Source organism: Lepus europaeus, chromosome 18, assembly GCF_033115175.1.
Source record: "Lepus europaeus isolate LE1 chromosome 18, mLepTim1.pri, whole genome shotgun sequence".
Classification (NCBI taxonomy): domain Eukaryota; kingdom Metazoa; phylum Chordata; class Mammalia; order Lagomorpha; family Leporidae; genus Lepus; species Lepus europaeus.
This window is the reverse complement of record NC_084844.1, coordinates 5,064,522-5,076,899: the sequence shown is the minus strand read 5'-3', so window position 1 is coordinate 5,076,899 and position 12,378 is coordinate 5,064,522. Positions and strand designations below refer to the sequence as shown.

Below are 12,378 nucleotides of genomic sequence, written 5' to 3'. Positions count from 1 at the left end.
GTGCACAGGCCTGAGCCCTCTGCCGATGGGTGAGGACAGAGCACAGCTGCTGACCCAGCGGAGCTCCAGGGTGTCTGGGGCCATGATGGGACTCAGGAGCCTGCCCGTGACCCACTCGTGTCCCCCCACGGCAGGGTGGGAGTGGCAGCGACGTGCAGCTGCTGGGCGTGTCCCACCGGGGGCTGAGGCTGCTCAAAGTGACCCAAGGCCCCAGCTTCCACCTGGACCAGCTGAAGGCACTCTGCTCCTACAGGTGCGGAGAGCCTGGGCGGGAGTGAGGGGGCGGGGCTGGGCAGGTGGGCCCGGCTGGCCCCCAGCTCACCCGCACCCTGTGCGCAGCTTTGCCGAGGTGCTGGGCGTGGAGTGCCGGGGCAGCTCCACCCTGGAGCTGTCGCTGAAGAGTGAGCAGCTGGTGCTGCACTCGGCCCGGGCCAAGGCCATCAAGGCCATGGTGGAGCTATTCCTGAGTGAGCTCAAAAAGGCAAGCTTGGCCCGCGGGGGGCTGGGCGGGCTCCCCTGCGCCCAGAGCTGGATCTCGCTCTGGCTGCTTTCCCTGAGATGGGGCTGGGGGTCCTGGCGGGAGGGGGGCGGATGGAGTGGCACGAGAGGGAGTCCCAGGCCCGTCCGCTCCCCCACTGCCCGCAGGACTCTGGCTATGTCGTCGCCCTGCGCAGCTACATCACGGATGACAGCAGCCTGCTCAGCTTCCAGCGCGGGGACCTCATCAAGCTGTTGCCGGTGGCCACTCTGGAGCCGGGTACCCCGGGGAGCTGCAGCGGGGCAGGGGGAGGCACCATGCGTGGGGGGGTGGTGGTGCCTGGAGGGGCCTGGGGCCGAGCCTCTGCTCTTGGACTTCTCCTAGGCTGGCAGTTTGGCTCCGCCAAGGGCCGTTCTGGGCTTTTCCCTGCCGACCTGGTGCAGCCGGCTGCGGCGCCTGACTTCTCCTTCTCGGAGCAGGGGAGCAGCCGCTGGCGCAAGAGCCAGCTGCAGCTGGGGGAGCCGGGGCTGGCGCAGTGGAGCAGGGTCTCGGAGGTAGGAGGGACCGGCTGTGGCCGGCGGTGCCTGGTCTGCCAGCCCTCCAGGCAGGGGCTGGCGCTGGGCCCCTCGCTGTTGCGGGGGTGAGGGTGGGGCTGGGGCAGGGTCCCTGGGTCTCTGAGTGGCATCAGATCTCCTGTGCCCCCAGCGCCCTGCACATCGCCGGAGCCAGGCATTCAGCGACGACTCGGAGGCCACCAGCCTGCCCTCCTCTGTGGCCTATTCTTCCCTGTCCACTGACCCCCACAACTACACCATGCAGGAATTCGCCCTGCGTTACTTCCGGAAGCCGCAGACCCCGTGAGTGTCCCAGGCCAGCCTCTCTCTGTGCACGGAGGCCTCGGGGCTGTCACCAGCCCGCCCTTGCCCTGGGACAAGGGTGGGAGTCAAACAGGGCCTCCCCTCTGCCCCCACAGGCTGGACCTGACAGGTGAGGGGAAGGCCATCGCCAGCCTGGTGCAGTACACCAAGGTAAGGGCCAGGGGGACGAGTCTGGCCGCCGCGTCTGCCCTGCCCGCCCCGGGCCCCAGACCCACAGCCCGGCCTCTTTGGCCACAGGTGCCCATCCAGGAGTCACTCATCAGCTTTAAGGACGAGGACACGAGCAGACAAGCCGTGGCAAGCTTCCAGGGTGAGTGGCTGCCGTGTCCCGGGGCTGCCACCGTGTGGGCCACGCTGGCTTTAGGAGGGTCCCTGGCTTCCGGGAGAGGGCGACATTGTCACAGCCGGCGAAGTGCACGCGAGAGCATTTTCATTAAGGAAAGTGGCCAAGGGCAGGTGACTCCACAGAGCAGCCCCGTGTGCCGTCTCAGCACCTCTGGGTGGGGTTGGACACATGCACGCCCAGATCTGGATGGAATGAGCAGCTTCTTCCTGGGAAAGAGGTGGCGGCTTCCAGGAATTAGGGACCCACCCCATTTCTCTCCTTCCACGGTTGTCATGGCAACTATAAACCATCGTGGTGTCTGGGGGATGATTTTGTATGCTAATGCATTATAATGAGGGTGTGATGAGGAGTGTGGTCAACTTGAGACCAGGTGAGGCACCATCTTGGATCCAGCTGATTGGCACCAGTTCCTTTGCTTGCATTTCGTTTTGCTGTCCTACCTCCTGGTGGGCGGAGCTGAGTCTCGCCACGTGCCATCTCACTGGGTCCTCAGTCTGGCACATGGCCCCCCTCTCTCCTTGAGCTCTGCCTGGCCCTGCCCCAGTCTGCCAACTCAGCGACGCTCGCTGGGGGTTCCTGTGCCCCCACTTCTCTCACCCGAGCTGTGGGCTGTGGTGTGTGGGACTGAGAGGTCGTGGGAGGGTCTGGTCCACACCACGCATCGTGTGCTGGTCCCGGGGACTTGGTTTCCTTGTTGGTACAGCAGGAGGCAGCTGCTGTGCCTGGGCCACATGCAGGTGGCGAGCCAGGCCCTGGGTAGTGACAGCTCGGGTTGGGCCAGGCCCGCTGGCAGCTCACCGTGTCTTGTCCTGCCCACAGCTCTGATGCAGTTTATGGGGGACCAGTCTAAGCGCCGGGGCAAGGACGCGACGAACCTGCTCTATGAGCTGCTGAAGGTAAAATGTGAGGGCTCTGGGGGCTGGGCATGTGGGCAGCGGCCACGAGCCCAGAGTGGCTGGCTGGGGTCCCCCTTCCCTGGCCACCGTGCCTTCATATGGATCAGAAGCATTCTCTGAGCACCTACTCCATGCGGGAGGCATGGTTCTGAACCTAAAGGTGAGGTCTCTGTAGAGCTACCACCCCGTGGGAGGAGGCGGTGGACAAAACCAGGGAAGGAGCCGTGTGCACGGGGACAGGGCGTCCGGGCCAGGGGTGGGGGCCGTGGTGACAATCCTGACGAGAGCTGGGGCCGAGTGAGGAGACGGTGGGCCCAGGAGGCAGCAGGCCCGCAGGCTATTGTAGGGTTTCTGGAGGGAAACCGCTGGAGGCTTTTGGGGAGAGCTTTGGTTTGCGTTTGGTGGGGGTCACCCTGGTTGTTGAGATTCTGGGGGGTTAAGGGCAAGGGTCCCAGGTGAGAGACTGCGGGAAGCAGCGCAGAGGTGAGAAGTGGGAGGGTTCGCTGAGGGGCCAGAGGGGAGGGGTCTGGGCTGGAAGGGGGCGCCAGGGAGCCCCTGAGACCACCACGGGGAGTGTAGACAGAGGCTCAGGATACAGCCCCGCCTAGAAGCCAAGGAGACCCAGTGACAATGACCATGAAGGGTCAGGAAGTGCGTGGAGGCAGTGACTTAGAGTGACCTGTGGGGCAGAGGGGATCAGGCAGAGACGGAGAGGTGGCTATGGGATGTCCCCTTGGCTGGGCCCCAGCCCGCTGGTGTTAGCAGGATTGCTCCCCAACTTCAGATCCTCCTTACCCGCCTGCTCTCCGGCCCCAGGCCCGCCCCGCCCACCTGCCCATCTCGTCCCCACAGTTGTCCAGTGAGGAGAACCTCCGCGATGAGATTTACTGCCAGGCCATCAAGCAGGTCACAGGACACCCCCGGCCGTGAGTGGGGACTGGAGGGTGGCGGGGACCTCTGGGGGCAGCGCAGCGCCCTGACCGGGGCCTGAGGTCAGGTGTCTGCCCCACAGGGAGCGTTGCGCGCGAGGCTGGAGCTTCCTCAGCCTCCTCACGGGCTTCTTCCCCCCGTCCACCACGCTGATGCCCTACGTGACCAAGTTCCTGCAGGATTCGGGCCCTGGCCAAGGTGCCTATGGGCGCGGAGAGCTCAGCGGGCTGGGGAGGGACTGGGACAGGCGGGACAGGCTCCTGACTGCAGCCTTGCTCGCCGGCAGAGCTGGCCCGGAGCAGCCAGGAGAACCTCCAGCGCACAGTCAAGTACGGCGGCCGCCGGCGCCTGCCCCCTCCCAGCGAAATGAAGGCTTTCCTGGTACTGGGTGGGCGGAGGGGCCTTCTGGGACCTCCCCGGCAGGGGGCAGTGTGCGGAGTCGGGACCTCTGCCGGCTGGTGCACTGACCTTGCCATGTGCCCCGGCAGAAGGGACAGGTGGCCCGCCTGCTTCTCATTCACCTGCCTGGGAACGTGGATTACAAGACGAACATTGAGACGTTCACGGTGAGCGGGACTGGGGGCCGTGCCACGGGAAGAGGCCGCCCCTGGCCGCGTGCCCGTTGTCACACGACGCCTGTGTGCGCAGGTGGCAGGAGAAGTGCTGGAGGAGCTGTGCGGGCGGATGGGCGTCAGTGACCCCCAGGAAGTGCAGGAATTTGCCCTCTTCCTCATCAAAGGGGAAGGTGAGCCCCGGAGGGAGCAGAGGCTCAGCTGGGTCCGGGTGCTGGCGTCTCCCCTGCTGGGACGGCTCTCCAGCCACCCCTGGCGGCAGAGCAGGGCGTGTTCTGACCCGGCTCCCTGTGCAGGTGAGCTGGTGCGGCCCCTGTGGCCCCACGAGTACCTCAACAGCGTGCTGGTACACCAGAATGTGAGCCTGCACAGCCGGCGGCTCTGCTGGGAGACCCCGCTGCACTTCGATAACTCCACCTACATCAGCACCCACTTCGGCCAGGTCAGCCCACCCACGCCTGGACTGCTGTGCGCTCAAGGGCCCTGGGTTACCTCTAAGCCCCCTCCCACAAGGATATGGGTCTGTGGTAGCTGGAAGGCGGGAGGGGGACGGCAGGACTTTGCTTGCGCCTGGGAGCCGCCAGCTCACAGCCCTCCCCGCTCAGGTGCTGCGGGACTACCTCCAGGGGAAACTGATGGTCAGCACCCAGGCGGACGCCCAGCTGGCCAGGCTGGCTGCCCTCCAGCACCTTGGCAAGGCTGACAAGAACCCCCCGTCAGAGTGCGTGAGAGCTCGGCCCCCTGTACTCCCCATCACTCCTGGCCCCACCTCAGCGCCTGCCCAAGGACCTGTCCTCCAGCCCATGATGTGTGTGCACGCCTCCACGGTCAAGGCCATTGGTCTTGTACCTTTCCTAACCAGACAGGCTGCAGCAGGCGGGCCAAGGACCTGTCCCCTCCACCCTACCCCAAGCCCCCTCACCGCACCCCCAGCAGGCGGCAGTCTGGTTATCCGGCACCTGCTGTATGCCCAGCCCTGTCCCAGGTCCGTGGTCGCGGGCGGGACTGAGCCCGGCTGTGTCCCCAGGCAGGAACTGCTGACCTACATCCCGAAGCTGCTGCACTGGCAGGTGGACGTGGCCACCGTGAGGCGTCTGATGGGGCAGGAGCTGCGGAAGCTGCAAGGACACAGCTCGCAGGAAGCCCAGATCAGCTTCATCAGTGGGTCGGGGGCCAGGAGTGGCTGGGCGCACGGCGGGACTGAGGTGGCTTCTGTCTGCTTCCCTTGTCCTGGGGGGGCTACAGAGCACAGGTTCCAGGGCCCCAGCGGTCAAATTCCTGCCTGTGTCCTCCCCATCCCCAGAGGCCACGAGCCAGCTGCCCCTCTTTGGCTACACTGTCTACGTGGTGCTGCGGGTGAGCAACCTGGCCTTCCCCGGACCTGCCCTTCTGGCGCTCAACCGCCAGCACCTCCTCCTGCTGGACCCGGGCTCCCAGGTAGGCAGGGCTTCTGCCCCAGGCGGCCCTCAGGCCATTCCTCTCCACCGCCCTGCGGCCCCACCCCAGGGAGCCACGGCCTTCTTTCTGCTGTCCCCAGAAAACGTGTGGCTCCATCGACCTGAAGGACCTGCAGCAGCTACACCTGCTGAGCCCACTGGAGCCGGGGGGCCCTCCCGGTCTGGAGATCAACTACGGCTCGGCTGACAGCCCTCAGTCCATGTGGCTGGAGCTGCCGCAGGTGAGTGGCCACTGGGGTGCAGCAGGAGCTCGGGCCCACGGGCCGTGCTCAGGAGTGGTGGGGGCGGGGCGGGGGCTGGCCTGGGGGCCCCGCACTGACGTGCTTCCTTTGGACAGGCCCAGGAGCTGATGTACACCATCGTCTTCCTGCTGGACAGCAGCATGTCTGTGGCCCAGTGGCCCGGCCTCCACTGAGGGTGGGGCGTGGGGAGACGGAGAAGAGGCTGTCCGCGGCCCGAGTCCCCCAGGTCATTCTGCTTGGATTTCACACTCGGCTGTGTTCTGGAATCCAGCAGGCCTAAGTGGAGACCGCTAGGTGAGGGCTGTTAGACTGACGTTGGCTGGCAGACAGAGAGAGGAGCCAGACTCCCCTGGGAGTGGGCTCTAGGTCTGGGAGATGCCCACCCAGGCTCCCAGGGAGCAGGAGCCCAGGTCTGGGGCACGCAGCTGCTGAGGAAATAAAACGCTCGAGAGAAAAGGGCTGTGTGCACGCACGTGTTTACCCGGACACACGCGTGCGACTTTATTCGTCTTGTAAACATCTCGGTGGGGCCTGGCCTTCCTGACCAGCAGCTGGGCAGGGAGCAGGGCCGGCTGCTGCCCCTCTTCCCACAAGCTCTGTGCCTGGGGCGTCTCAGGGAAGGGGCCTGGCAAGGGCTCCCCCTGAGTAGGCCCCAGTACCTGGACAGGTGGGCCTCACCCTGGCTTACAATTCTGACAAGAGAGGGAGGAGCCACTCCTCCCTCCCACCCAGCGGCAGGCACACCAGCCACCCACCTTCTAGCTTGGGCGTCCGACCAGAGAACCAAGCCATGGGGGCCAGGAGAGGCAGGGAGGGCGAGACGGGACCACAGGCTTAGGAGGCAGGAAGGCGGGCCGACCCCTGGCCTCTGATCTAGATTTGGGAGGTGTCTGGGGCCATCCCCAAAGCAAGCTGTGGTTAGACAGAGGAAAGACCCTGAGAAAGTGCCCTTGGCACCAGCGAGCCCGCCGGCCCCCCGCTGGAGAGCGAGGCCAGGCTGGTGCGCGGCAGTCTGGGAGGGCACAGTCGCGGCGGGGTCATCTCTGTGGGTCAAAGAGGCCGTGCCAGTCAGCCTCACTCTCGCACCGGGTCCGGCCGTGGAAGAACTGCTTGATGAGGTTCTGGGCCTCCTCTTTCACTACAGGGTGGGGAGGGGGGATGTGAGGAGGTGGGGCCCTCTCCTCCCTGCACACTCCGCCCCCTCCCCCAGCACTGACCGTTCCTTCCGGGAGAGGGCCTCTGAGTCAGGAGGTGGGACAGGTGGCGGGCGAAGCCTTTAAACAGCTCCTGGCGGGCACAGGGAAAGGAGCAGCAGAGGGTAGGGCCCGGCCCTGGGCCAGGGCGAGGCGGACCCCAGGGAGGGCCGAGCCGCTTCTGCCTGCAGGGGCTCACGTTCTGTGTCCCCCCAGCCCCCACTGCTCCCTGCGCGCCAGGCCTGGCTGGGGCGGAGCCCGCCCGCTCACCCTACCTTGGTTGAAAACTTGCCCTCCTTGTAGAAGGGCGTCAGACACTTGACCACGACGTTCGCGGCTTCCTTCAGGGGGATGCCAGGGGCTGACGGCTGGCTGGGGCCTTGGGCAGTGGGGTTCCGGCTGTCCGGGTCACTGGCCGGGATGCTGACCATGGCCTCAGCTAAGACAGAGCGCTTGGCTGAGGGGCACGGCCTCTTCTGAGCCTGGCTCTCTGGGTCGTCCTGGGCAGGGACAAAAGCAGAGTCACTCTTGGGCCTCATCCACTGACCCCACCCTTCCTACTGGACAACTGGGCCTCAGCGGGGGGCTCCCTCACGATGTCCCCTGAAGCCCTGACCATGGCAGCAGCCACGGGTCCCCTCCGCTCCTCCATAGGCCTCCTCCCTTCCCCTGTGCCTCCTCCCTTCCCTGTGCCCCAACCCTGGCCATACCTGTTGGGGTCTAGGCCGCTTGCCCCCCTGTGTCTCCTCTGGGGGCCCAGGATGGGGTGCTGGAGGCCCCTGGCTCCTAAGTGAAGAAGAGCAGGTGTCAGAGCTAGGGGTCCCAGCTGTTCCCTGTCCCAGGAGGCCCAGGCAGCGAGAGGAGTGCTGCCAGCGGATCCCACCGGGTTCCATGGCTCGCTGTCCCCTTACCCCGGCCCCGCCCCAGGGCACTCCAGCAGATCCCACCGAGTTCTGCGGCTCGCTGTCCCCTTACTCCAGCTCCGCCCCAGGGCACTCCAGCGGACCCCACCGGTTCCGTGGCTCGCTGTCCCCTTACCCCGGCCCCGCCCCAGGGCGCTCCTCAGTCTGGAGAGGGGCAGGCAAACGTCCCTGGGCTCGAGCTCCATCCTCTTCCTCTGCGCACTTCTCCGGGGGCGTCTCCTGCACCCCCTCACAGGAGGGGCTGGCGTCTTCTGCCCCCGGGGCTGACGTGGCCGGGGCTGGGCTCCCCGCCCTTTGGCAGAAGAAGCGGGTGATGTCCTGAGAGTCCTTGCGAGCCGCTGCGGCCAGGAGCTGCTGTTTCTTGCTGGCCGACGTCTTGGCAACAGACTGGCTCCCCGGGGAGCCTTTTGCCTTCTTCTCAGGGGAGGGCCCCCCACAATGGGCACCACCTCCAGAGGCCTTTGGTCTGGGCCCAGAGAGGGGCTCACTGCAGCCCTCGTCCTGGGGAGCACAGGGCTGGCTGGGGGGCTCCTGCTCCTCTCCCTGCACGGGCTGGGGGGCTTCGTCCTGGGGCTGAGTCTTTCCCATCAGCTCAGTGGCCGTCTGGAAGAGGCAGGAGCCCTTGGGGAAACCAGCTCCCACCCGCTTGGCTTTGAGCTGTGAGGAAGAAAGAAAGTTGAGACTTCCACCCCGCGTGGGGACACCGGCCGGCTGCTCCTGCCGTGGCTGCGTTGGGCTGGGGCTTGCAGGAACGTGGGAGGTGAGAGGCAGGACGCCACTTGGGGGCAGGCTGAAGAGACGGGAGGCCTCAGGCCACAAAGACAGGGCAGGCAGAGCAGAGAAGCTCCAGGGCCTTCCCGGGGGCGCCCCAGGGCCAGGGCTGTGCCCTACTGGAGGGCAAGTGGAGCTTTTCCCGGACCTAGGTTCGGAAGGACGCCCGGAAGCTGCTCACCGAGTACACCTGGGAGGCCGGAGGAATGTCGTACTCGCTGGGCTCTGAGGGTTCGGCCTGGGCACTGCGCTTCTTGGCTCCGCCTCCCGTGTCATAGAGCTGCCCATCCTTGGAGGCTTTGTGGATCTCGGCTACCTGGGCAGGAACACACAGGGAGGGCGTGCGGCTCGCAGCTCCTCTCGATAGCCACGCTCAGGCCTCCTTTTCTTTGTACAAGAAAGAGGGGCACTGGGAGTGTTCTAGTTCTCAGGGGTTGGCCAGAAAACAGCCAGCACCGAGGCGAAGAGCAGGCTCTACCCCATAAGTGGCTCCTGGGGCCAGGCGGCTGGCAGAGCCCTGGGGTGTGGGGGGCTGCCCTTTCCTATCCTGAGCCCCCGCCTCTCCCCCGCACAGGGCCCACCTTCTTCAGCACGCTGGCCTTGTACAGGTTGGCCATCTTGGCATTTCGGAACATCTCGTGTTCCAGCTCCACAGCCTTGGCCAGAAGGCTGGCTCTGTGGGGAGGAAGGAACACGAGGCAATAGGCGGGCGGGGGCCCCCGGGGATGGCTTCAGGGCCCAGGGATTCTGACACCTGGGGCTTGCCATCCTCCAGCAGCCAGGCCTGCGCCCCGCGTGCCCCAGAGTGGAGGGGTCATAATCTAGGGAGGGGCTGCCCGCTCAGGGGCCGTGGGGCTTCCTGCCATTCCAGACCAAGAGCTCGGAGAAGCCCCCAGCCCGGGCAGATGTCTCCAGGCCCAGCCCCGGGGATCTCAGGACACTCACCCGTCAGCAGTGCCCGTGGCCTGGCGGTTACTGGTCAGAGCCTCCTCCAGAAGCCCCAGGCAGTGCTCCCGGGCCTGCACAGCAGAGAGGAGCGGGTCACACGGCCGCCGTGCTGGGCCGGGCTCCTGGCAGGTGAGCCGCTGCCCCTCCTCACCTTCACAGTGAGCCTGGGGATCTTCCTGCTAGAAGCCTCTTCCAGCGGACAGTCTTCGTCTGGGGGGAGGAAGAGGGAGTCCACCCTCTGGACCTCCTGCGCCCCCAGGAAGGCAGCTTCTATCCACGCCCCCAGAAGCAGCCCCCCAGCCCCTGGGAGCATGTCCGTACTGACCTGGGGGCACAAACTCTTCTGTCTTGGGGTCTTTGCCCTGGAAGATGACACGAAGGCCCGTGAGGCTCCCAGCCCTGCTGGGAAGGCACTGAGGGTGTGGGTGGGGACCGCCTGGGTCCCCCTAAGTCTCATGCCCCTTCACCTTACGCAGGCGCATCTGCTTCTGATAGAAGAGATTCCACTCCCGCTTGTGGGCCTCGTCTCTGGCCTCGTCCCCGCTGCCTCCAGAGCCCTCGTCGTACCTAGGGGACAGAGCGGGTGTCAGCAGCCCCGGGCCTGGCCCTGGCCCTCCCTACTCATGTTGATGGGCAGGGACCACCTGGCAGCTTGGGCCAGCTGAGGCCTGGGCCCCAGCATGGCTGGCAGGGCAGGGGGAGGACTACAGCTTTGTGCTGCCTCTCGTCTGGCCTTAGCACCAGGGGAGGGACGGACTACTTCCAGTGGGTGAGGGGCCCCTGTCTTCGTGTTCCGTCACCTGCTGAAGCCCCCGTAGCCCCTGCGGCCTCCCTCGTAGAGTTCAGGGTCAAAGCCATTCCCCTTGGAGGGCCCGATGCAGGTCTTGCTCCAGCTGCTGCTGTGCTCCAAGGCATCCAGCTGCTTCCTCACGGCTGCAGGGTTCTGGCAATGGTCACAGCCTTTGCTGCAGGCAGGCGGTGCGTCCCCGAAGTACTTGGCAATGGCAGCGTGGCGGCACCTGCAGCAGGCAGTGTGGCAGAGGTGAGGGGTGCGGGCCCTGGGTAGGGCAGCGTTCATTCACCCAGGCCCCAAACACCAGCCGGGCACTGCTAGTGTCTGGCACCATGCTGGGTGTCTCACGTGCCTCCTCACAAGGCAGCAGCTGGCCCTGCACACTGGACAGATGGAAACTAGATGGATGAAGGTCAGCTGCCACCCAGGGGGTCCTGGGAACCAGGATATGAACCCCACTCTGTCCAGCTGCCCCACTGGACCCTGCCTCCAGCTCCTCCCGTCCTGACGGCAGGGTTCCCTGGCAAGACGCATGCTCTGGGCACAGGTGCTGGCTCTGCCAGTGAGGCTGTGACCCCAGGGAAACATTCCATGCCAGAAGCCTGCGCCTCTCACCTGTGACACGGCTAAGAGGACTCTGCCTCACAGGCCGGGTGAAGCCAGATGAGGCAGTGCTCGGAGCACATTCCTATACCAACATGACCACGAGGACCGGCCCCCTTTCTCTGGGGGCAGGAGAGAATAGCAGAGGGTCCTGCCCTGGCCTCAGAACTCTGCCGTGCGCCTGCCTCTCGGTGATCCCTTCCCTACAGGCTGTGACGAGCCCATCCGGCCCAGGGCATCCAGCTCGAGGCTGGCAGCAGCTCTAAGAGCTGGCACGGCGCAGGGTCAGCACTGAGTGTGTTTAGTTAGGGGGACGCAGCCTCGGCCCCATCTTGGGTGACCAGCGTCTGCCCAGGCTGTGCAGGGGGCAGAGGGCAGCCCAGCAGCCCAGAAGGCTCTAGGACTCCTCTGATTGTCAGGCTGGGGGTTACTGTCACCCTCGGAACAGGCGCAGGGCACGGGCTGAGACAGTGGGGGCAGCCACCAGAGGGCTCCTGCTTGCAGCCCACAGAACAAAGATGACAAATGTTCCCTCCGTGGAGTCTGTGCCTTTACACAGTGGCCACCTGTCCAGCCCCGGGGAGGCTCGCCATCCAAGTGGCGCAGCCACACGCTTGGCCTCTTACTCCCTGCCCTCCCCAAACCCTGACTCACTGGGGTTTTGTGCTCAGACTCAAAGAACCCCATTGACAGCAGGACCGGGGCGGGTTTCTCTCCCTGCAGCCTGGTCTGCAGGGTGGCACGACCAGCCAAATCTCCAAGCGCCCAGCCGTAGGCCTCTAGACCCCTCCCTGCCAGCCAGGCCCCCAGTGCAGACACAGTCCCAGCAGCAGGGGACTGGAGGAACAGGAGAGGCAAACACACCACCCCTGGGCCTCCAGGGGAGTTCCAAGCTCCCCCAAAAAACACCTTTGTATGCTGATGGCTGCACAGCCTGCTGCTCTGCCTGGGTGGTCTGGCAGCTCCCCCACTATTTACTTTCCTTCCTGAGAGAGGCCAAAGGGAGGGACCAGCCAGGGAGCAGCCAGAGGAGCAGGGTGGGCCGGGCTGCATCTGTCCAGAACTGCCCTGACCCACCCTCCCCAAGCTCAGGGAGAGCCTCCCTGGGGCCACCTCCTCTTTCATCAGCTCAGCTCAGCCCAGCCCACAGGGCGAGAGGAAGGACCGAGGGAGAGGAGGAGGAAGAGAGGGAGCTTGTCCCCAAGCGGACCTCACAGGGCAGGGAAAGGCACTGGTGCCGAAGCCCCAGGATGAGTGCCCAGCAAGGGCTCCCTCTGGCGACGGTAACTTGACACTTGGATATCCAGGACGACCGGCAACAAAAAGGCAAGGCTGGGGCGGCAGCTGG

The 12,378-nt window shown here is 65.7% G+C and overlaps 2 protein-coding genes across 3 annotated transcripts in view; one reads left to right on the top strand and one right to left on the bottom strand.

Annotated features, from left to right (window-relative positions):
• MYO15B (myosin XVB) overlaps positions 1-6,245 on the top strand; it is a 29,104-nt gene extending 22,859 nt beyond the window's left edge. Inside the window, exons 46-64 of the mRNA XM_062216190.1 lie at positions 135-253; positions 340-481; positions 646-757; positions 863-1,032; positions 1,184-1,335; positions 1,452-1,506; positions 1,594-1,666; positions 2,522-2,598; positions 3,451-3,524; positions 3,611-3,726; positions 3,815-3,909; positions 4,017-4,094; positions 4,177-4,273; positions 4,397-4,542; positions 4,706-4,821; positions 5,128-5,261; positions 5,404-5,537; positions 5,638-5,778; positions 5,895-6,245. Coding sequence (XP_062072174.1) covers positions 135-253; positions 340-481; positions 646-757; positions 863-1,032; positions 1,184-1,335; positions 1,452-1,506; positions 1,594-1,666; positions 2,522-2,598; positions 3,451-3,524; positions 3,611-3,726; positions 3,815-3,909; positions 4,017-4,094; positions 4,177-4,273; positions 4,397-4,542; positions 4,706-4,821; positions 5,128-5,261; positions 5,404-5,537; positions 5,638-5,778; positions 5,895-5,972 — 2,109 coding nt within the window. The 3' untranslated portion in view covers positions 5,973-6,245. The remainder of the gene's footprint in view (positions 1-134; positions 254-339; positions 482-645; positions 758-862; positions 1,033-1,183; positions 1,336-1,451; positions 1,507-1,593; positions 1,667-2,521; positions 2,599-3,450; positions 3,525-3,610; positions 3,727-3,814; positions 3,910-4,016; positions 4,095-4,176; positions 4,274-4,396; positions 4,543-4,705; positions 4,822-5,127; positions 5,262-5,403; positions 5,538-5,637; positions 5,779-5,894) is intronic.
• Positions 6,246-6,249: 4 nt separating this feature from the next.
• The window catches only part of RECQL5 (RecQ like helicase 5), a 37,190-nt gene continuing 31,061 nt past the window's right edge, over positions 6,250-12,378 (bottom strand). The window contains exons 8-19 of one of the 2 annotated variants that reach the window (XM_062216141.1): positions 10,435-10,653; positions 10,102-10,201; positions 9,960-9,996; positions 9,786-9,844; positions 9,632-9,705; positions 9,268-9,361; positions 8,868-9,002; positions 8,031-8,572; positions 7,703-7,778; positions 7,268-7,492; positions 7,017-7,086; positions 6,250-6,937 (exon numbers count right to left, since the gene is read on the bottom strand). In XM_062216141.1, the coding sequence (XP_062072125.1) occupies positions 6,837-6,937; positions 7,017-7,086; positions 7,268-7,492; positions 7,703-7,778; positions 8,031-8,572; positions 8,868-9,002; positions 9,268-9,361; positions 9,632-9,705; positions 9,786-9,844; positions 9,960-9,996; positions 10,102-10,201; positions 10,435-10,653 (1,732 nt within the window). In that variant the 3' untranslated portion in view covers positions 6,250-6,836. Of the gene's footprint in view, positions 6,938-7,016; positions 7,087-7,267; positions 7,493-7,702; positions 7,779-8,030; positions 8,573-8,867; positions 9,003-9,267; positions 9,362-9,631; positions 9,706-9,785; positions 9,845-9,959; positions 9,997-10,101; positions 10,202-10,434; positions 10,654-12,378 lie in introns of those variants that run through there. The other variant, XM_062216142.1, reaches the window with a different exon arrangement.